The sequence below is a fragment of the Equus przewalskii genome, chromosome 3 (assembly GCF_037783145.1).
Source record: "Equus przewalskii isolate Varuska chromosome 3, EquPr2, whole genome shotgun sequence".
Taxonomy (NCBI): Eukaryota; Metazoa; Chordata; class Mammalia; order Perissodactyla; family Equidae; genus Equus; species Equus przewalskii.
The window spans coordinates 50,525,176-50,549,603 of NC_091833.1; the positions used below are offsets into that span (position 1 = coordinate 50,525,176).

Here is a 24,428-nt window from a genome sequence, read left to right on the forward strand (position 1 = left end):
GATAAGAGAACAGCAGAGAAAAGGAGAACCCAAGGACAGCATGAAAGGCGAGCTGGTGTCCTGCAGCAGAGGCAAAGGGGTGTATGCATGTCATACTAAAAAGGAAGAGGCTGAAGGATGTCTGCTTCATTCCAAAGCGAGTTTTTTTAATAAGGAAATGGCATCCTGAAAGATGCGGGGTAAGAAGGATTTCACATCTTTTATCCGGGAAGGTTCCACCCACACATCCTCTCTCTCTTTCCCAATATCATAGGAGTTCCCCGCGTTCCAAATACCCAACAACTTCAGGTCGTTGCACAGTCTTTCCTTAAGTCCCCACGTGGTAACCAAGTTGTGGAGAAAAGGTACTTCCCAGTGCTGGGCATTAGGAAACACTGGCCCCACATTTCTTCACTCTGAGAGGAATTTTACACATACCACGTTTCCCTCCTCTCATTCCCTTTTCCTCTTTCACAGTCGCAGTCAGGTTAAAAGACACTCAGATAGATAATCATGTTCCCTTTTCCCCATCCTGCCTTTGCTCCAGTAGTAAAGCAAGGAGCACTGGCCAAACGGGTAACTGTATGAAGGACAAAGACGACATCTGCATGAAACTCTGGAGTAGATTGGTAGAGGCTGTGCGTCAGCTGGCACTTGTTGGCTGTGTAACCTTGGTCAGTCGATCTCTGAGCCTCAGTTTCTTCATCTGTGCAATGGGAGTGGTAATCTCTGCCCTACAGATTCAGTGATATCAAATATGCCGAGTTCCTGGCTCCGGGCTCAGAACATAACAGAATGTTCTATAAATGACTGCTATTATCACACAGCGAATTAGACAGCCTCTGTCCTTCAAAGTGCCCAAGCTTACCAACAGAAATACTCCCACAAGGAATTCATTTTTTTCACATTCTCTTCCTATGAAACCTAAAGATCCTTACACCATTCCTCCTTCCCACCAAAAAGACTGGACTAAGTGTAGGATAAACCATCTTATTCAAGCACGGTTTGTTTCATCAATCACACTGTTTTCCATTCTTGTTCCAAATATTAGACATTTTGGCACCATAAGCAAGAAACATTCTGGGTTCAGCCTAGAGCTTAATCTTCATCACATGATTTTCATTGCTGCTTCTGCAAAAAATTTTTTGTGCTCCAAAGCTGTTTTTGGAAGAAAAGCAGTTAATAAGCAGGAAATCACTACGCTATTTTTTTCTTTTTAAATTCCCAACACCTATTGAAAAAACCACCTACTCTTACCAGCTCAATTATGAAAATATAGTGGTAAAAACCCATTTTTTAATTAAATCAGAAATGTTTCCTCAAATAAATGAATAATTTCAGTGGCTCTCATTCTCCTATAGTTTGGGCACAATTTTTTAAAGAATGTTATAAAAATGTAAGTACCTGAATTTTCTATTTCTGATAAAATAATTTAGACAAATACAAATTAGATTACAATTTACAAAGTTAACTGCCAAAAATCTGTTTATTTCCTTACCAACTTTAAAATGAGACTGACAGCAAAAAACAAAAAAATTGCAATTTTTCACCAGCTAATTTTAAACTAAATTTTAAAAGCACAGTTAAAAATAATGATTTCAGTCTGCATGTATGATTCCAACTTCTTCTGAGAGAATGTTCGCCTTCTGGGTGGGCATGCCTGTACATATACCTGCATGTGTGAACAGAAAAGATTCTAGGAAAGGTCTTCAATTTTTAAGAGTTCATGCGCTATACTAGTTTGTCCTACACTATGACAGCCTTATAAGTAAATATGAATGAGAGAAGCTCATAAACGTGGTGTTCAGTGTAGCTTCCACAACCAACATCATTAAACCTAAGTGGCAGTGTGTTACTATCTCCGTTATTACCTTGCCTCCAACCACAATATATAAAATAACACCTTGCTTTAGTCAATATTAACAGGGCTATTTTTGGCTTTTAAAAATATATTCTTACCACAGCATTTCTAAGCATAGAAGATCTGAAAGTCTCATCAGCTCCTCTTCAAATTTAAGACAAAATGACTCTTGGCAATCCTAACCTCATCTCTTTCCCCTATACATTGACTAAATCACTTATCAAACACACATAAGGAATGACTCGACTATGTAAAAATATTTAATGTGTAAAGAAAAAGCTGAAAAGGAACAAAAGGAAAATGTTTGATTGGTCAAGTTGTTGAGATTAAGGAAGACTTTTCTCTTTCATTTTAATTATAATTAACTTTACTACATTGTGGCTTTTGTTTTACCGAACTACAAAAAGGTTTTAAAGAGCCTAAATTATATCTATTACGGTCAAGGAAAAGTGAAGCAAGAAGAAATCTGCTGGCAAGTGAGAAACCATACACAGCAACACAGAGACTCCAAAATGCTCCTGCCCAGCATCAGTTGCGAACACCCACAGAAACACGGCTCCTCCCTTAGAGAGTTAGACTAACAAGACATTCACTCAGCAGGAGAGCAAATGTATATTTTCACTTCTTTCTGGAGAAACTGAGGCAAACGAGAGTTCCCGAATGCAACCAAGATAAATGCGTGGTGTCTGGCTAGTGATTCAGGAGTCCCTGGCACTCTGACTTACCCTTTTCCATTCCGTGAAAACCTACAAAAAAACACAGTAACCCTGTTTAAAACTTTAATAGTTCTGAAAAACAGGATGAGGTTTTATAAGTTTGTCAGGAATCATTCTATTAAAAGGCCACAACCATCTTTTTGACAAATTACTCAAGTTGATCTTGAAAAGTACACATGAGAAAACCTCCATGAAAATTATGAAAGCAGAGAAAAGAAGAAAGGAGATTCTGAAAAAGGGAGATTCTAGAACCTTCCTCCTCACTCCTTAAACCAAAATAAAGTCCAACGGATAAAGAGTGTAAAGATCTAACCTTAAAAAAAGAAAAATCACCAATACTCAAAGAAACCTTCTGGAATATATGAGAAACTAATACCTTAATGATAATTAGTATTAAATAATTAATAATAAGGAGAGCAATTTAAAATGAAGACAACAATTATGAACATGTATGCATCAAAAGCATTGCATCAACATTTGTAAAGCAAAAACTTCGGAAGATCCTAGGAGAAATAGGAACTCATTAAGTTTATGAGACTTTTATTCATCTTTCAGTCCACAACAGAATGGACAAAAATAAGAATGCAGAAATAATGTAAGATAGATCTAATGTACAAGCCCACACTTAAGTCTGGACCCTGAAAATAAAGAGCATTATCTTCCTTTTAGTTATTCACAAGACATTCATAAAATTATCGTATATTATGCCACAAAAGCTCTACACCTAAATACATTTATCTGAAAATAACTGTAAAACAGAGGTACAAAAGAGGTGAGGTGACAATGAATGTAGGATCCTTGAAGCAACTTTACATAATCAAACACAGCTGCGATGCATGCAGAGGATCCGGACTTTCAGTTCCTATAGTAGTTTGTTGTGATCACATTTTTTTCAAGAAGCCACAGAATCCCTTGAGAAAAAAGTACCTAAACCATCTGCTACTTCCTAAAATACCCAAGGTAGGAGATTATCTATTTTCTATTTCTAAATATACTACTAAAAGAACATCAACTTCTACTGTATTTTCATGTTTAATTATCCTCAGTGAAAAACCTCTTAACATATATAAATTATCTATTTCTTCAAGATCTGTTGTTGACACAGATGGGGGCCATCTTGCACCCCACCTCCCATAGCAGCCTTTCGCATGTATAAAAGGTTGCTCTGTAAATTAACCTTAGTATTTAATAGCCAGGCTAAACCTCCTCTTCACTGTCTAAATCTTCACTTCCCCAGGACTACTCACGGAGCTGGGACATCTCCCGTTCCATCACATCCCTTTTCTGATGGCTTCCAAACTAAGAAATATGTCCTCTCAAATTTCTTTTCCGCATGTTTAATTTGTTTATATTTATGCACCAATTAAGGCCAACTCTTAGAAAATACAGTCTCTATTTTAAAAGCTCAAGTTATATTGTTATAGAACTCACTTTGCCTTCATTAAAATTTTTAAAAAAAAACCAGGGCTAGTTTGGTAGAATTAATCCACAAAAACAATTTTTATTTTGAGAACCTGCCACATGATGGTCATTTCCTAAAACCATATTTATCCTGTTTAAAAACGCCACCTTGCCACCATCATCACTTATTTCCACGTACATTCTGAAAGGACGATAAATTCTAACATGTCATGACTTGCTTTTTCTCCACCTCAGGTCAACTTCCTCAGAGGCAGGTCCTCATGGCTCACGTGGAACCAAGTTCCCCACACTCCATCATTCTCTGTCATGGCACCCCGTTTGTTTTGTTTCTGTTTTGGGGTTTTTTGTTTTTGTGTGTGTGAGGAAGAGTGGCCTTAAGCTAACATTTGTTGCCAATCTTCCTCTTTTTGTTTGAGGAAGATTATTGCTGCGCTAACATCTGTGCCAGTCTTCGTCTATTTTATGTGGGATGCCACCACAGCATGCCTTGATGACTTGTGTGCAGGTCCTGGCCCGGGATCCGAACCTGCAAACCCCAGGCCACCAAAGTAGGGCATGAGAACTTAACCACTACACCACCAGGCCGGCCCTCATTTGTTTTTTGTCATAGTACTTAACACAGTTTGTAGTGTGTTATTGGCCAGTTTCTTTGCTTTTTTTCTGTCTCCCCAACCAAACTATACGCTCCTCTCCTTGTGGGGAGGGAGACACTGCATCTGCCTGAACCAGCTTAGAGCTCTGCACATACTGTGGCTGGCTCTTCGTGAGCAATGAGGCATTCATCAATACATGATATAGTAACTAATATAAAAGCACTGTTCATGCATGTGAACTGGCCACAGTCAGAAAGCTATTAATACTGATATAATCTTTAAGCAGGTAAATTAATACCCAGAAACAGTGAATTCCAATAACACGCCATAATGCAGCAAAGCCCACAAAGCTGAAAGCACGCTGGGCAGAGACACTTTACAGGCAGCCACGTATGAACCAGGACCTCACAGCTTTTTTACAGAATAGCAATGGGGTGCTAAAAAGATGATTCACTTTCACTACCATCACACATGCACCCAAAGACAATTTCAGAGCTTTTCATGAAATATTTTTGTTCATAAAATAGATCTATCTTTTCCTGAAGTTTGGAGCACACCACCGATTGAAGGCACATGGTCACCGCCTTCTCCCAGCAGGACCTAAGTCTTATTGATAATTTCCAGAAGCTTTACTTAGATAACATATCTTTGCATGTGAGGCTGTAGTGAATGAGAACACCTAATTTTTGCCTCAACGTTTTTATTAAAAAGCACATTGAAATAATAATTTCTAGGGCCATTTTGCAGTTATGAAATAAAGCATTTATATTTAATATATTTTTGCTATTTGAGGGGTTTATGAACTGTGGGTTGGAAGTTTCATTTGCTATTTTGACAACAGTTAAGCATGCACTGATACTCAATTTCAATTTGGTTTTCTTCAAACATTCCTTGATATAAGTTTCTTCCTCAAAACACCCAACCAATTTAAGAAATACTATAAAGGATTCTCTGATGAAAAAAAGAGTTGTGTTTTTTACATCATATAAAAATTTAAAACATCACAGTATTTTCTAATAATTAAATGCAAAATTGACCAGATCTCGGAACCACTATTTTCACAGCTAAGCTGACTATGAAGATAGTAAATAACTTGCAAGAAGTTGACTGAATTAGATCAGCTTAAACACGGGCTAGGGCAGGCATATAGTTTGGGAAACAGTTTAGTGGTTTCTCAAAAGTTAAGCATAAAATTATTATAGGACCCAGCAATTCCACTCCTACGTATCTAACCAAGAAAAAGGAAAACATATGTCTACACAAAGACTTGCAAGTAAACATTCATAGAAGCATTATTTATAATAGCTCCCCACCAGCAAAAAAAATAAAACACTGGAAATAACCAGTCTATCAAATCCAGGCAATGGAATACTACTCAGCAATGGAAAGGACAGAGCTACTGACACATGCTATGCCGTAGATGAACCTCAAAAATTTATTCGAATGGAAAAAGCCAGATGCAAGAAACCACAAGATTCCACGTACGTGAAGTACCCACAAAGGACAAATTAACACACAGACAGAAAGCAGATTAATGGTTACATGGGGCTGGGAACAGGGATTACCTATAAATGGGCATGAGGGATCTTCCTGAGGGGATAAAATGTTCTAAAACTGATTTACAGTAATGGTTGCGTCACTCAGTAAAGTGACTAAAAATCATTGAATTGTACACTTGAAATGGGCAACTTTTCTGAAATATAAACTATACCTCAAAGTTCTAAAGAAAAAAAACCTTGGACTGGGAAGAAACTTTCATAAAATGAGAAGTACCATAGGAGATAAAAGATCTGGTGATAGCGAACACACTCTGATTAGAGCTAACTACTTCCCCTCTCCACTTGCCAAAAAAAAGAAAGTCATTTCTCAAGCTCCCAATAGTCCAAGTCCTAGTGAAGGAAGCTTCTCCTCTCTTTAAAGTGATAGACAGTACCAACATCTAAGGGGGGCCAACCACGCAAGGTGGGTGACCTCAGGGACAAACCAAGTTTTATTCTAGGCTTCTCATGAGAATTGTCATGGTTTTTTTTAAAGCCTACAAATTAAACTTAAGTAAAACTTAAACAAATTAAGTAAACCTAATGATTTTCACTTTATCCTTAGAAAAACAGAACTATTAAAACAAAAATATGAACATGTTTATTTGCGAGAACAGGCCCGTCATGAGGGTTAAAACATAAACACTACACTATCAGTAAAATGATAGAAATTATCAAATTCAATCTCTTCTAACTCCCAATCTAGAGCATTTTGTCTTCTGGACACAGTTCCCATTTAAAAACAAAAATTAAGTTTAATTGGTTTACTTTGAATTTTACTAAAACCATGGGGCATGACAAGCAGACAACACTAATCTGTTTATTCTTTCCAACATTTTCAGGTAGCAGAACTTCATTTTGAAACAAATGTAAGATGCGGGGTTTCATTCTATCCTTTTACTATGCAGATTTAGTAAATACTGCTGCCTAATTTCTTCCATGTAGTACCAAGTTTACACTTACACAGCTTTTTTGAAATGATAGCACAAGTATGGTTTAATTCTGAAAGGGGACTGAAGGGGAAAGGGAGATACACAGACTACAAAAGAATAACAAAAAAACATAATTCCTGTAAGTGCAATTGCTATAAGTCAAAGTTACTTAGAAAAAAACACAAAATGAGAGCTTTAGCTATGTGTTACTGTCCAGAACTTTGTACCAATAAATATCCCTTTTTAACCAATTTTTTTAAGAGCTCTTTAAAACTCAGTGAAAGGCTCTGTTTTCCTTAAAAAAAAAATAGTATCATAGACTCAAGTTTTTCTCAGTTTTAGTAGCTAAAATTACCAACTTACTAGATAGGTCATCTTACTTAGAAATGTCTAAGGTAAAATATTAATTTGTCAATTATGAGACAAAAATATGTAATTTCTGCAAGGCTGGGTAGGAAACAGGTTTCATACGTTTGTACGAAACAACGGGAACTGGTTGATTTTATATCACTTTCCATAAATTCACATCCAGAGTAAATCAGATACACCTGTATTTTTAAAGCAGCGAGAATGGGGGAGGGGGAGAAGCAATTTAACAAGCTATCCAGATGCACATTATCCAGGATGAAAGTCACATGATAGTCTCAGCCCTCGCCCGACCACAAAAACATATGCACCAAATCAAAATTTAATTACACTGCACGACACAGTTTGCGAATTGTGCTGCATATTTTATCCACTGCTCTGCTTTTGACAGGGCAGTTTCCTGAAGGAAAGTTCCAAGAATTGAAAAGTTACAACACCCACATACCAGAAAGTGTTTCCTGAATTTTGTTACAGGAACTGACATCTGCTATAATTTTAACCTTTACTTCCCAGTAGGAGTCCCATTTAAATTTCTGTTGAATATTGGTTGTTCAACAACAGTACACTCAGTGCTTTTTAAAAACAAAACAACTTTCATTTCAGTTTCATAAAGTTTGGATGTAACTGACCAATTAGCAGTTGCACCTTCTCCCTGGGAACAAAACAACAGCCACCTGATAAAGGGGGAGGGGGGGTAGCGAGTGAGTCAGTAGTTTTGGAAGGCAGCCCACAGTGGATAAGGAAAGGGTACATTAAATATCCAGGTCCTTGAGAAGCAACAATTATCAGGAAAGGGCTGCAGGATCAAACATTGGGTATCACTCCTTGACCTTCCTTTTATTTTTTAAATATAGGTGCGTCTGGACATTTCCACTAAGATAGTTTGTAATACGTACACAAATTTATAGAGGTAGATTATCTACCTTCTTCACCAAATCTTCTCTATTTTGATAAAAGGGAAAAAACATGTATATATATGAGTATATATTAAATCAAACTGTAATTGCACTGCACGATGTAGTTTATAGGATCTCTCTCTCTCTCACACACCCCATTTCACACAGGGTGGTAGGTGGGCCTCTGGCCTCAGAGCCAGCAGGGCTCCACCCCAGCTCCACCCTGGACCTGCCAATCAGAATCTCTGGGGGAAGGGGGAGCAGAATCCGCCTGCTGTGGAGCACTAGTGGTGACTCTTGCATCTAATCAAGTTTGAGAACCTTGAACTTAAGACCACAATGCCCCTAAAATATTCTTTTATTTAATTGCCAATTCAGCAGTAAGCAATACTGAAAGGAAAGGCAAGATTCTTCTGGGAAAAATAAAGGCAAGCCAGTGACTCAGGAGTCACATCCTGAACTCTCCTTAGCCCACCCAAACAAAGGATCATGTGGCCTACAGGTCTCCAAGCAGTCATCATCATATGAGCCATTAAGGAGGAAGAACAATTCTTAGGACTTTTAGGCTGTGGTCAAACTGTGTGTGTCCTTTGGAAATATTATACCTCATATCAAAGCAAAGACAATTCAGCTGTCAACAGAATACAACGTGTGCTCCCCCTTCTGCTTGCTTAGGTTCCTTTTGATAAGATGTCACTACTGGGATTTCCTCTTAATTTATTAAATCTGACATCAAATTACTGCTTTGAGTAATACCCTTAAGAATCTGATCAGAGTTCAATCTGGTTAAATTAAAAACAAAGCCAATAAACGAACGCAAGAAAACAACAGACGTTCGTTCACCAGAGAAAAGACTTTGAGGATATCAAGTCTGCTGGCTTTGCGGCCATCAGGTTAAGCTTTAACTCAGTGTGGACAGATAGGAAAAGCGAAAAGTTTGCACAGGGGAAGGATTCTCAACACTGATCGCTGCCAAGACACAGAAAGTCAGTACTTGGACGGTATTAAAGTTAATTTTTACTTTTGAGTCTCCAGGGCATTAACACCACAAGTTATAAATCTTATTTTCCCTCCGAACTCTAAAGCTAACTTCATCTGATACATTTACATTTGAGCAAGACATTATTGTGCATTCTGCTCATTGTATTATTTTGAGCAAATGAATACGTTATATTCATAACAGAATGAACTAAGAAAAATCTGAAGCAGAGCTAAAACACAACTTTAGCTCTCCCCCCATTGTCACTTAAGTAAAAAACATAGATAACCATTTAAGTTGTAAACATTATGCATCCACCCTCTATCAATAAAACGTAAGTGAACCACAAGAAGATTATGATACCCAAGCTTGCTATGTTTGTTGTTCTGAGCCAAGAAACTTTGTCCTGAAGGTGCAGACTGTATTTCTAAGCAGTATGGAGGGAAAATCCGAACACACTTGCTTGTAGTCCTTCTCGCTACATCTCCCATACAGGACTCTCCCTTTTAGAAGACAGGAGATTTTAGAATTATGTTTATTTGCCCATCTTGGAAAATAAATGAAATGGAGAAATTTGCTAATAGAAAACTAAGTTTATATGTTTAGAAGCAATCAAGTTGCATGTTGTCCCTCAAAGCAGTAACACAGCTAATCAGCTTTATAATTTCTCCATTTTATAGCTATCAGGTGATACATAGATGTGGATGCTTAAAACAAATAAATGACATTACCAAGATGAGATAGATTTCCCTCTTATCCATGATTAACATTTTCCCATTACTGACTCTGCTTGACATTTGAATTGCTCAAATGCAGCATTCGCTGAATTCCATTTTCAAAAGAGTATAACAGAACCAGCTACTGAATACTTTTTCATGGACAGTATAGAATCTCCTAAACCCCAAGAGAGCACTTGCATTAATTTTGCCAAGGAACATCCCCATAAACCAGCTGACCAAAAAAAATGACTCATTCCTTCTTCCGTCTTTATCTGGAAGAAGCCCTAGTCTCTGAGTCAGGAAGCTCAGCTGGGCTGTCAGGATGAACTAGAAGGAAATCACTTAAGAGACTTGTCTGTGTTTCTCTTCTGTCAAGGACACTGTTTACAGTGGTGTCATAAGGGAAAAAATAAAGACATTCACTGGGTCAAAACACTGCATAAATTATTTCCCTCTTCAAATCACTTCCTTGAACTGCACTTTCCAAAATACCATAGCATTCTTCTTCGATATCTGCTCCTATTTCAATCAGAGCTTCTTTGCTTTCATGAATTTTCTTCCAAGGTAATCAGTAGTCTACAAATTGGAAGTAGGGGCAGAGGATAGAACTGGTTCTGTACCAATTTAAGAGCACTGCTTTTTGCAGTGGAAAAATTTCCCTCACCAGAGTCAAAGAGATCCACCAAAAACCGGCTTCATAATAATCTTGGGAACAATCTATGTTTTATTATTTTTTTAAACTTCATTAACTTTAGTCAAATTCAAACAAAATAACTGTGGGAGAGTTGACTAAACTTAATTTCCTTTTGCAGTGTGTCTGAAAGTGCCGTCTTCTGAGATGTGTTCAGTCACCAGATGCTGCCTCCTAAGAAGCAAGTTGAACTCCCCGACTCCCATCTTCTCACCCCTCCCCACAGGGTGGGGGTGGGCCAGGGTTTCTCTGGTAGCACAAGGTGCATTTTAAAACAGGTTAATCCCTGACAGTAGTTGAAGCTATGTATATAGTCCTTTCTAGAATTCAGGGATTGCTTCAATGAAGGAGTTAGCAGAGATGGGGAACCAGACAAAGCTCTCCTTTCTACTTTATCCATCAACACACTCCTCAATATAAAGCAAGCTAAGCCTCATAGAAAAGGATAGATCTACAAACTGCTGGGATTCCATGCCCACCCCTAGCCATCACAGGCTTACTAGTTCTCAAAAGAGGGCATGCCAGGTTGTACACTTCTATAAAAGCAGAGTCTCCATGTGCTTTAGATCAGAATTTGGAAACTAAAGCCATGATCTGTAACTATTTCACATTAAAGACAGCAAGTTTGTTACAACTCCCACAAAGAAGCATAGTCAAAGTATCTGTGGCGCTTAGAGGTTCCAAAGAGAGCACACACTAATCTGAGAGCCAGGGCACAGCGCATGTCCTGCTCTAACTGAGGCTGCGTTCCTAAGTGACTGCCTTTCTCCACAGCTCTGATAACTCGACCTAAATATTCAATGTTTTCAAAATACTGACCCAAAATCTAATTTTTTAAAACATAGGCAATTGACCTTTCCAATAAATATCTTCCATTTCTAGCAGAAGAAATCAACCACAAAGTAAAACAAAACAATCAATTTCCTACTTTTAAGTTCTAAAAATGAGAGGGAGGAATATACAACCTCAATTTATAAAAGTTCACAAGCCAAGAAATACTTTGGTAGTCCCTCTCTCATTCAAAGTACTTCTGCCTTATGCAGGGGATACTCCAAAATGTGAGACATCACAGGTGCAGACCCACACACCGCTTGGCAAGCCATGCTGTGGTAGGCGTCCCACATACAAAGTAGAGGAAGATGGGCACGGATGTTAGCTCAGGGCCAGTCTTCCTCAGCAAAAAGAGGAGGATTGGCAGCAGATGTTAGCTCAGGGCTAATCATCCTCAAAAAAAAAAGAAAAGAAAAAAATGTGAGACAATATCTTGTCTTAAGGAGCTGATTACAGAGAAGGAATACACTGCCTTGCCTATTCACATGAAAAATTAGTCATACACCACCCATCAACATCAAATGAAGGCTATTACCTTATAAGAATGCCAAATAATAAAAGTGTCATGCTCAGCTCATATACTATCAGTGCCACAAAATTCAGTTTCATCTCAGTTCCATCTACCTTTTCTACTAAAAAAATCATATTATTTTAAACAGTATACAATGAAACTACTGTGGTTAGAACGAACTGAGCTATGACTCTTTACATCCAATCAGTCCAACGATCTAAATTAATTGTTTCAACAGCAAAGAGATACTGTGTGTGGCACAGGGGCAGGATTTTACTACCCCAGATCATACACATAGTTGATGGGTCTCTCCTAGCACTACTTGGGGTAACTTGGCCCAGCTTTGAGGTTTCCCTGAAATGCAAAAATATCCACGATCTTCTCCAAATATTCACTCTCTTACTCTCCTACAAAACAGTGTCTAAATGAGCTTGGACCATATTCCAGTTGTAACTGAAGAAAATGGACATTTACAACCTGTGAGACATACTTCCATTATGCAGACTAAGAAAACAACAGACTTCATGACCTTGTGGTTCTGTTCCTAGTTCAAGGGCATGTATGAAGGCCAGGAAGAAGAAAGGAATATGTACAGTCCTCCTATTTCAATTATTGGCAGGTTGAACTACCACACTGATAACTCAGATTTTTTCATCTCGTAGCAAAGCACTTGTAGCAGAAATTGCTTTTTGTACACTTCTACTGAGGCTTGGCGGCTCCCTTTTAACACCTCGCCTCAGCATTAAAAGGGCAGCCTGGAAGTAAGGAAACGCTGCAGAGCGGCTCAGGCGCCAGGCCGTGCTCTACCTGTGCCATCTCAGGCAGCAAACAGGCTGGCTGGGCCTCCGTTTCCTTAACAAGTGTGAGAAATAAAAATACCTACCTCTTGAGGTGACTGAGAAGAGAGTCAAAGAGGTAATCCAATTAAAGCCACTGTGCCTGGCACACAGCAGTGTCCAATTTAGCTATGATCTCATTTTATTTTTAATTAGTGTAAGGGTTCTGGCACTAAAGTCACTCACACCTGAGTTCAAATGCCAGCTTTCTATTACTGAGCTCCGTTAGATAGTATTTACTTAATTTCTTTGATCAAGCTATCTCAATCTAAGGTTTTACACCATGGACCCTTTGGCAGTTAAATTTCAGGAGAGGTCGGCAAGAATAAAGATGCAACGTTTTTCCTCATCCAGGTTTTCCCACTACTTGGCCCCCCACTTACGAACCCCTTACTTAGAACAACCAACAAAACAGGACAGGTGATAAAACCAGAGTTGAGAGGACTAAATAAACATACAAAGCAGGTAGCACGTAGGAGGTGCTCTATATAAAGAGGTTCTTTCTCTTCCTAGAAAATTCCATCTCTGAGGAAAAAATTTCAAAGTCTTATCTAGCCAAAACTTCAATATTAAAACACCTATTTTCTCTCGGTGATCCATCTGGGTCTTCAGACCTGAAATGTGTTTAGCCTTCTAAGACATTCCCGTCACCATACTACATCAAATATCAACTTGAAGAGCCCTCCTATTATTTTAAATATGATACCAAACCGCTCTCTAGTAAAACAAAGTAAAAAAAGAAAGCACTAAGTTTCCCTTAGCTCCAACTGCTGTCACAACTAAAACGAAATCCCACACAAGTCTGAATCTTACAATAATCGCCAATGCCTTGTCATCACTCTTTAACGCTCATTACAGAAAAGGTAACAAACCACGGAAAGTCAGAGCTTGCGAGTCTTACACCAGCGTCGCTGTGACAGCAACCGCAGCTCCTCATCCTCTCCCCTTCAACCCGGGACATTGCCGGGCTCTGCCTACTCAGCAGATTCACGCAAGCTGTGCCGTTTCATGTGGAATCGTACATTTCACCACCAGGCAAATTCTCAACCACCTTCTCCAGGACAAACCGTTTTACACTAAATGATTTCTAACATCCTGCTCAAGAAATTAGCACAAAGAAAAAAAAAGAAGAAAAATCGGGAGAACCAAAGAGAGGGGTACAAAGAAACTAAATGAAAATTCGGGCAGGGGCAGACAAGTTAAATCAACTTCACTTCTCAGAAAATAAGAGGAAGAGGAAATTTAACTTTAATCTTAACTTTTAACTCAATCCCTCGCCTCTACTGTGCAGAAATTGTCCGGCATGTTCTCCAAACTGTTCTGTACGTGACATTAAATAAGGAGGCACAGCATCAGGAATGATGAGAAAGCGATGACAAAGCTGCTTCCTGCCCGTCTTCGCCGCAGCACCTCAACCTCCTCCCCGCGCCGCGCAGCCTCCTCGTCCCCGAGCCACTAGCAGATTTGGAAAGTTTCTGGCGGCGCCTGGCGTACCTTGACTGGGCTGCCATAATTCACTGCGTACAGCTCCAGGTCTTCAGTCCATCAGAGCCCTCGCCCCGCGGCCCTGCAGCCGCGCCGCGCTCACCATCGGCCGGGGCCGGGCGGGGACGGCTCCCAGCGAGACTCCCCGCGCCACCGGGCTACCTGCTCCGAGCCGGCGGCCTCCGCACAGCCTCGGGCTCCCACCGTATTGGCTCGCGCTAATCCTGATGGACATCCGGGCACCCGGGCCTCTGCAGGCGAACTACACTTTGGACCGGCCCGGGGCCCGTCGCGTCCACGTCCGGGGCGAGCGAGCTCCCCCGGGGCGACTTGGGGGAAGGGGGACCGCCGGGGCCCAAGCGCACAGCCCGCCCGCGCGCAGCCCCCGGGCGGCGCCAGCACTGGGGCCAGCGTTTTAGAAGGGAAAGGAAAGCGTCCGTGGGCTCACTTCAAGTTGTCCGAGTTCGCCCGAACACCCCCTGTCAAGAAAGTTCTGGTGGTACGGCCCGCCTCCTTAAATGGGCACGGCGCTCGGCCGGCCGGGCCCCAGGCTGCGCCGGGCGGGGGCGCCGAGCCGAGCGCCGACGCAGCCGGTCCGCCCGCCGCTGCCGCCGCGCCCCGCCTGCGGGCTCCCGTCTGGTGCCCTCGTGCCAGGTCTCACAGTGTACAAACGCGCCGGGCCGGAACACCCCGTCCCCGGGCGCGCAGAACTCCCGCTCCAATCTGACTGTTGCCTGCTGGGCCCCAAGAGGCCGCCGGGAGCAGGGAACGCAGCCACAGCAGCAACCCCGTTCGCTCCTTTGACCATTCCCGTGCTTGCAGGCAGGAGACATGCGGCTAAGGCACGCTTGTTTTACTTTGTTCGCTTTCAGTTTTGATTTCACTACATCGAGACAAATATTTACAAGACGCCCTCCCTTTTTTGGACAACACGCAGATGACAAAGGAAACAGTAACTCATTTGGGTCCTTAAAGAGTAATTAAGGAACTGACGTATTTTTTTTTTTAATTACGGAGGATGCAGACCAACAAGAGAGTCAACTATAACAAGTACAAACGAAGTCGCGTCCTCCTAAGGGGACTAGGGAAGGCATTTCAACTTAAACTGTGCCTAAAGCTAAGCAGGAAAATACTTCGATGGGCAGATGGGGGCAGGCTATGCTTCAGCATCTCATGGGGACTAGCAGCGCACTGTAGGGGCTGGAAACAATGCATGCCCGCCCTGTGGACTCCCCCCTTCGACCTGGAATCATGACAATGTTGCCCATTTCTCAAAGAGATCCTCCAGGCTATTGCTAAGAAGCCCTGGAAAACAGGCACATGTTCACCTCTGGCAAGGAAAACAGAATGCTGGGAGACTGGGGTAGTGGAAGGAAGGCGCACTGTACCGCTACCAGTGGTTCTCAAAGTGCGACTACTGGACCCCTGGGAGTCCCCGAGACCTTCTCAGAGGTCAACACTATTTTTAGAATAACACAAAGACGTTATTTGTCTTTTTCACTGTGCTGACATTTGCACTGATGGTGTAAAAGCAGTGTGGGAAAACTGGCGCCTTAGCATTAATCAAGGCAGTGGCACCAAATGGAAGTGGTAACCACTGCATTCTTCACCGCCACACATTAGCAGTTAAAAAAAAAAAATCCAGTTTCCTTTATGAGTGTCCTTAATGAAACAATCAGCAGGAGTTACTACTTTGATTAAATCTTGACCCTTGAGGACAGGTCATTTTGATGCTTTCATGACAAAATGGGAAGCACACATGAAGCATTCTGCTGGTGCCGGGGAAGTACAATGGCCGCCTAGAATAGCACTGTGTAATTGAGTTGCAAGCTGAACTAGCTGTTTTTTCATGGACTACCATTTTTACTTGAAAGAACAATTGACAAACTGTGGTTATTCTGACTTGGGTATTTGGCAGTCATTTTCTCAAAAATGAACAAAGTGAGTCTGTTTCTTCAAGGAAAACAATGGACAGTATTTATTGCCAATGATAAAATTTGAGCTTTCAAGCATTTTGAAAAGCTTTACATCTGCCACTGGGAGCTTGATGGTTTCCCAATACTCAAAGACTTCGTTCCATGAGTTAAGGACAGTAATGAATGTAATTTTAGAAGATCTGCATAACTTAGTGACCAATATTTTCTAAATGGTATAAAATCATGCATGGGTAAAAGAGCCATTGAAAGTGCCAGACAGACCAATGGATCTTAATGCATCGAAGTAAAAAAAAAAACAAAGAAGTTCAATGATATGATTCTGGATCTCACATTGTAAATAACTTGTAAGAAACTATGACTTGTGGAGTTTGGGTATAATATCAAAGAAGGCATTAAAATACTCCCCCCTTTTCTGTGTGAGGCTGGATCTTCTTCATAGACTCCAACCAAAACGACATTGCAACAGATTGAATACAGAAGCAAAAATGAGAATCCGGCTGTCTTCCATTAAGCTAGACATTAAAGAGACCTGCATAAATGTAAAATAATGCCATTCCTCTTACTAATGTTTTTATTTTGGAAAGAGTTTTTTTAAAAACAAAGATGTTATTTAAGTTAACAGGTAATGGGTTTATTATCTTAAAGAATTTAATATTTTAAATACTTTAATACAGCAAGTATCAATAGATAAAAATCCACGTATACAAAAAATCTTTGGGGTCCTCAATAATTTTGGGGTGCCAACTTATTCCATGTCATTTGCTAATACTTACATGTCTCCCTCAGCTCTCCATATTCATCATGGCTCCTCTTGTGTTAAAGGTAATATTCTTATATTATAGCTATTCCCATGTAACCTCTTAGCACCTAGATCAGTGTTGGCCAAAGGTGGTTAGATCACCTGGGGCATATGTTAAAAACACAGACTCCAGAACTACTGAATCAAAATCCTGTGGGGTGAGGTCAGGGATATGCATTGCAGCAAACTCTCCAGCTAATACTTGTCTGCTTATTTGTGAGAACCACTTACCTAGATCACACATACTTAGAAAATAATGTAAAGAGACTTTGACTTGGTATTGATTTATAATCCCTCAACCACTTTAAGGATCATGCTTGGACAAAATTTATTTTCATTTATACGAGATCTATCAGACAATAAAATATCACTGGACACATATATTCTTTTGCAAAAGTAGAGTGATAAACCTTCCAGGAAACAACGTATAAGGCAGAAGTTTACTCTCAACAATTTTTTGCTTGCTATTTCCCCCATTTCTCTCTTGTTGTTCTAAATACCAACTACGATCATTTATGCTTTAAACAAATTCACTAGATATAACGAAGCTGAAACATATTTCATAATAGCATTTACTCACAAATTTTCCATTTACCACAAGCTAGAAATGAACATCATTAATATTAAGGTTACACTTTTTCTCTGTGAACTGTGTTAATTGTTCTGACACTATTTAAAGATGAGGAAATAAAAGAATACTAGCAGATGTTTACCCAAAAGAAAATACAGAATCAACAGCAGATCAGGGCTGCACTTGAGATTCCCTGGGCTCTCACGATCGTTTTAATGTAAATTAGTGAGGGTAATTTGAAACAGAAGTGGGATTACACTAGATTTGTAATAGATCTAAAAATACTAGAGGAAAGCGCAGGAGAAATTATTCTGGAATTGGATACTGCATGTGGCTGACAAAGAACTGCAATACCAACATGGGCGTTATTATTTCCAAGTGTTTAGAAAACGTCGTTGTATCCGACCCACAGTCTCTTCAGCAGTGAAACTGAACAGAAAGACATTCTCATTTTGGGGGGCACAGAATTCTTTGGCTTTCGGATGACGTTTGAGGCTATAGGCCCATACATACAACATTTGTTATACTTTGATGTGGTTCATGATCCCCCGGAGCGCACTCAGGGACCCACCGAGGCTCTGTAGACTTCAGGTGAAGAATCGCTGGGCCCCAGAGGATGCTCGAACCGGACCAGCTAATAGACCCAACTTATCTCACAAATAAGGGGTAAGATCCCTGTCACTCTTCACTGCCCCTTAAAAAACTTAGGGCTGTTTTAGTCACTGCCCAGGCAGTGAAGAATTTCTAATGAAAATAATGGAAAGATGTTATATGACAGCAAAACATCATCTATACAACAAAATAACATAGTCTCAGTACAGCAAGAATATGCTAATCAGTTCTACATTTTCTGAATTCATTAATCCTACGGTGACCAATGATGCTAAAACCAAAAAAGCAAGGTACAAAATATATAGGGCAGAATTTATAAGGTGAATGGAACAGACTATTTTACTATCCAAAATGTGTTCTTGAATCGCAGGAGTACCTTTTTATTAGCTCTTTAAATTAATGAGCTTTATAAATGACACTTGCACATATGTAGTGGCGACACTATAGGACATATATAACACATCTTAAGTACAAACACAAGTGTGCACTAGTATTGTTAACCAAGAGTGAAAACATAATAATCTTTTAAGTGTTCCATCACTTATTTGGCAAAATATAGACAGATATATGTTTAAAAATGTATATTTATATTTAAACATGTTTTTAAATTTAAGAGATAGAAGGCAAAATCTTTCTAACATACCTTAGTTAAAAAAAAATGTAAACAGGTTGCCTTAGTCAGAACTGTAAAGTACCTCACTCAATGTATGCATTTGTACCACAATGGTATTTAATGATTCTACTCTTTAATAGCATTTCTGGTCTAAAAGTTACAGGTCAAATCTCCTAAGAATTGTTACTGTATTTCAGTGGAACATTGTTTAATGCAAAATCACTTCACCAAAAGAAGGGTGCTCAAGGTTGCCACTGGAAGACCGTGAATAAATCAGACACAGGAAAAGAGGAGAGACGTGGAGGAGAAAAAACATAAGGAATCCTTGGACGACAGAGACAGCAGAGAAAACAGCATAACAAGCATCGCTGGAAATTAACTGGCTTCCCCATGAGCTGTGACCTCAACACAAAGCATCCTCCTCTCGCTGGTCCTGAGAAAGTTCTCTTCTTCCCCAGGCACTAGTCCACACCAGTTAGATCGTCTACCACGGTCTTCCAACTGAGATACATGGAAATTCTCAAGAGGTATGAGAGCAAAGGTTTGTCAAACTATTTCTAGGTCCTTAATTTCCACATGTCCCCTTTCCTAAAACCAGGGTTCAGGCTTTCCTTTCACTTCCCACTTGCCTTTCGCTACTTGAACAAGAAAAGCAGGCCTCTTATCTATCCTAAATCAATCTTAAAAGCGTACATCGCTCCAGGATGTAAATGCCTCTGAGGCCCCAAAGGAACAGTTCTACACAGAAGGAGAGAGTAACTGAGCTCAAACGAAGAAGTATTAAAAAAAAAAAATGAAGAAGAAGAAAAGAAATATTCTTGGGTGATTCCAATTAAAGACATCTTGTTTACCACCCTGTAGCAAGACCCTAGGCCTTCCCTATCTAGATATATATTAGAATTATGAAATGAGATGGATCAGCAATCAGAAGCCAGATTGTCTTTGATATGACTCTGTTGATAGGTCTGAGAATGAAGACCTGCAATTTTTCAACATTCTGGTAGGGGGTACACAAGTAAAGATGTTTAAAGACTACTCCCCACTTCACTTCTTTCTTCACTGAATGTTTTTTTCTCTACTTCTGGTCTACACTTTTCTCTATCGCCTTCTCTCATGCATTGATAAAACATCCCTCCTTACCCTCCCAATACCCCTGCCCATCCATACCAATTACTTACTCTCAGCCTACAGACAAGTTTCCCCCAAGCCCCCATCCCAACACACACACACACACACACACACACACACTCTTTTTAATAGACTTTTTATTTTGGAATATTTTTAGATTTACAGAAAAGTTGCAAAGAATTCCCATGTACCTCCCCAGTCAGTTTCCCCATTTTCACATCTTATAGTGCCATTCGTCATTTGTCAAAACTGAGAAATCAACATTGGTATATTGCTATGAACTAAAGGCCAGACTTTATTTTGATTTTACCAGTTTTTTTTTTTTTATAACGATTTTTTTTTTTTTCCTTTTTCTCCCCAAAGCCCCCCGGTACATAGTTGTATATTCTTTGTTGTGGGTCCTTCTAGTTGTGGCATGTGGGACGCTGCCCCAGCGTGGCCTGATGAGCAGTGCCATGTCCGCGCCCAGGATTCGAACCAACAAAACACTGGGCCGCCTGCAGCAGAGCACACGAATTTAACTGCTTGGCCACGGGGCCAGCCCCTGATTTTACCAGTTTTTCCATCAATGTCCTCTTTCTGTTCCGAGATCCAATCCAGGGCATTGCACATTGAACTGTGTCTGCGACAGGTGCTCAGTCTTTCCTTGTTTTTCATGACCTTAACAGTTTTGAGTTCAGGCCAGGCATCCTGTAGAATGTCCCCCTATCTGGGTTTGTCTGATGTTTTTCTCTTCAAAGGAGGGAGGGGGGGATTTACACTCCACCTCGTGCAGGGTTTTAGCGTCTATATATATTATTTTAAATTCTTCTGTCAGAAAGCCTTGCTTCTTCTCCACTTATTAATTTAGTCAATCATTTACTTATGGCCTCGTGGATATTTATTTTATGCTTTGGGTTATAATCCGATACTACATGATTTATTTTATTGCCCAAATTGTTCCAGCCTTGGCCGTTGGTAGCTCTTTCCGGTTAGCTCCTTGGTCCTTTGACTTGTTCCCACACTTTTGTCTTCTGAGCACTTCCTTACTTTCTGGTACTGCAAGATGCTCCAGACTCATCTTCCATTTTCTCTATCCCAGTGCTAGAATCAGCCATTTCTCCCACTTACCAATCTCCTCTCCTTAAACGCTACTGCCCAATCTCCTTCTGCCATCACAGCTGAACTTTCTAAACAAAGAGCAGTCTGCTTCCTTTGAGATGCCAGTAACCACCTTCCTTAAAGCTCTCCAACACGGACTTTAGGATACTGCTCTTTTGGGGGGCAACTCATTTTATTTTATAATTCTTTCTGCTCACACATCCAGGATCCAGTATAAAATGCTAGAAAACTTCACTTCTCTCTCAATCTGTACACTCTTGGACACTATCATCAGTGACTCTCCAAAAGCCTAACTATACCCCAAACACTTTCCTGAGTAGAAAAGAGTACTTGGGAGATTGTCCAAAATGGATCATTCACTTAATGAAAAATGTGTCACCCTAGAGATGCCAAGAGACACCTATCATTCAGCCTGAGCTCAGGTCTGCAAAGGCGGTTTCTCCATAGAGGAAGGAGACAAGAAGGGCTGGGAAAAGATCGGGGGGAGGAGGGCTTTAGCTGGTTGCATTCGTGGGAATAGAAGCAGAAGGCAGAATTTAAAGAGGGCTTCCAATTAGCAGGAGGGATGTGAGTAACATAAAACTAAAAATTCCATTATCTTTATAAACCTTTTTATTCCCTTGAGAAAGATTAGCCCTGAGCTAACATGTGTGGCAATCTTCCTCCACTTTGTATGTGGGTCAACACCACAGCACGGCTGATGAGTGGTGTAAGTCCATGCCTGGGATCTGAACCCGCAAACCTGGGCTGCTGAAGTGGAGCTTGCTGAACTTAACCACTACACTGTGGGCTGGCCCTATAAACCTCCTTTTTTTTTTTTTAAAAAGATTGCCACATGAGCTAACATATGTTGCCAATCTTCTTTTTCTTCTTCTTCTTCTTATCCCCAAAGCCCCCCAGTACATAGTTGTATATTCTAGTTGTAGGTCCTTCTAATTGTGGCATGTGTGGTGCTGCCTCAGCATGGCCTGATGAGCAATGATAGGTCCTCACCCAGGATCCAAACCAGTGAAACCCTGGGCTGCCAAAGCAGAGCACACAAATTTAACCCTTCGGCCATGGGGCCGGCCCCCCTATAAACCTCTTAAAACAAGATCTGCCTCCTTAGGTTTTTGACTAGCAAAAACCAGTGAGCATACACAATAATCAGTATGCAGGTAGGGTGCAGGTGGGAAAATGACGCCTTTAAAAAAGGACAGGCAAGCAGGTGAGGGGAGGAGACAAAGTCACCCAGAGAAATGGCCCCTGGCTGGGCAGTGACCCCCAGCAACGCAATCTCAACAGGGCCAGAATTAATCTGACTGACCCCAACTCCAACCCATCCCTCTCCCCTTGGCTATCCACGAGTCACCAGTCACCCAAACCAAAGATCAGGCACTCACTCCTTTTCCTTGATGTTTCTTCACATGTTATCGCCACCAAAATCCTAGAAGTCTCTTGAGACAGTGAAAGTGCAGGAGTGGGGAGGTCTTCACTTGAAATACTTCTCTATTTTTTTTAATTTATACAACTAGTCTTTAATTGCCTTTTCTCCCCCTTGGTTGAATATGTTTTCACCCTCCTGTTTTACCAAAATATTTAAACCCATGGAAAAATATTATAATATAGTATAAGGTTAAAAAAAGCAATTGTAACACAATGCGTTTATTAGGAATCCCACTTCATCAAAATTGAAATATGCATAATAAAAAGATCGACTAGGCCTCTGTACCAAAATGCTCACTGTAGATATTCTTGGATGGAAGGATCAAATGACTTATCTAATTCTGGGCATTTAAAAATTTTCTAAATGAACACATACTGCTTTCATAGTCATAAAAAACAAGAAAGTCACAATTATCATAAAAAATAAACTATAATTAAATCTTAGCTCCAGAAAGGAGATCGACATCATCTAATCCACTTCTCCATGCAAGAAAGAATGCTTTTTCTCTACCTAGACTGGCCTGTTTGCATATCACCAGGGACATGGGTTGTAATTACTAAGGGGCCCCTTCTGCTGCCAGCCAGTGATGAGCACTGGAAAGTCCTGTGCTCCATAGAGCTAAAACTGGCTTCTCTGAAGCCCTCATCCATCAGTTCTACTTCTGGCCTCTTGAATCTGACACAGCCATCTGGCTTTCTTATGCTTACTGTTTGATGGTGTATCTTGTTCTATCCTTTTCCCTTATACCTATGCATGTTTTTGTATTTGAAATGCATCTATTGTAAGCAGACTATTATACTGGGTAAAACCCAGTCTGCTAGATCTCTACCTTGTAATTGAAATGTTTAGTCATTTATTTTAATTATTGATATGGTTGGGTTTAAGTTTTACCAACTTGCTATTTGTCTTACATTTGTCCCTTTGGGTTCCTCTGTTGCTCCTTTTCTTTATTATTTTGCAAATTTCTAGGCCCCACCCAAACTTTCAGAATCAGAAACTTTGTACATGAGGTCCAGGAGGTGAGGTGAATTAGAATTTCAACAAGTCCTCCAAGTGATTCTGTTTTACACTGAAGATTAGAAACCACCACTCTAGGGCTAACAGGATGCATCCTTAACTTAACCAAATTCTGTGTAGAGTCAATATTGCACCAGCTCACAGCTGACGCTTCCATGGTCTAATTCCTTAAGGGAACTTAAAAATAATCATAAAGTCTTCATTCTTCCTAGAACCCCCACCATTCTCGTAGTTCAGGTTCTTCTTTACAGATCATCAGGCTCTTTCAATAGCTTAATAAAAGTTATTTCTCTGCCAATTCATTCTCCCCCCTCAGCCTTCAATACTACTACCAGATTATAGAATATATCATTCCTAAAATACATATCAGATGTTACTCTCTTATGAAAAAAAAAAAGAAAGAAAATGTTCATTCCCTGCTGCCTCCAGCATGAAGACTAAACTTCCTACAGGGGCATCCAACACTCCCAATTTGACCCAACTTCAGTCACCTTCTCACCTACCTATGGCCCTCCATACCCTCCCACCCCATCACCCCACCGCCCTCCAGCCAGACACTTCTCTCATGCCACCAACATTTGCACAGAATATTTCCCCTTGGCTGGAGTGCCCCCTCCCCTCTTCTCCAGATGGAGACCCCTTACCATTATTCAAATCCCAACCAACGCAGCTCTTCTCCGAAGCCTTCTCTGATATCTTAACCTTCACTCTTTACCTACTACAAGCTCCCAGCTCTCACGTATATCAAGTCAGGAGGTTGGGTGGGATTAAGGGGAATGTTTGCTGTTTTCAGCACAAGGGCAACCAAAAGATAATGAAGATAATTACTGATACGGAGGACTGTGAAGAACTCTGCTAGAGTTGCAGCT

General features: G+C 40.4%; 1 protein-coding gene across 7 annotated transcripts in view; it reads right to left on the reverse strand.

The window, feature by feature from the left end:
* Positions 1-24,428, reverse strand: part of AFF1 (ALF transcription elongation factor 1) — a 176,845-nt gene that overhangs the window by 106,306 nt on the left and 46,111 nt on the right. For 2 of the 7 annotated variants that reach the window (XM_070614362.1, XM_070614361.1), the window contains exon 1: positions 14,365-14,913. The exons of the other annotated variants lie outside the window; for them this stretch is intronic. In XM_070614362.1, coding sequence (XP_070470463.1) covers positions 14,365-14,381 — 17 coding nt within the window. In that variant the 5' untranslated portion in view covers positions 14,382-14,913. Of the gene's footprint in view, positions 1-14,364; positions 14,914-24,428 lie in introns of those variants that run through there. 7 annotated transcript variants of the gene reach the window in all.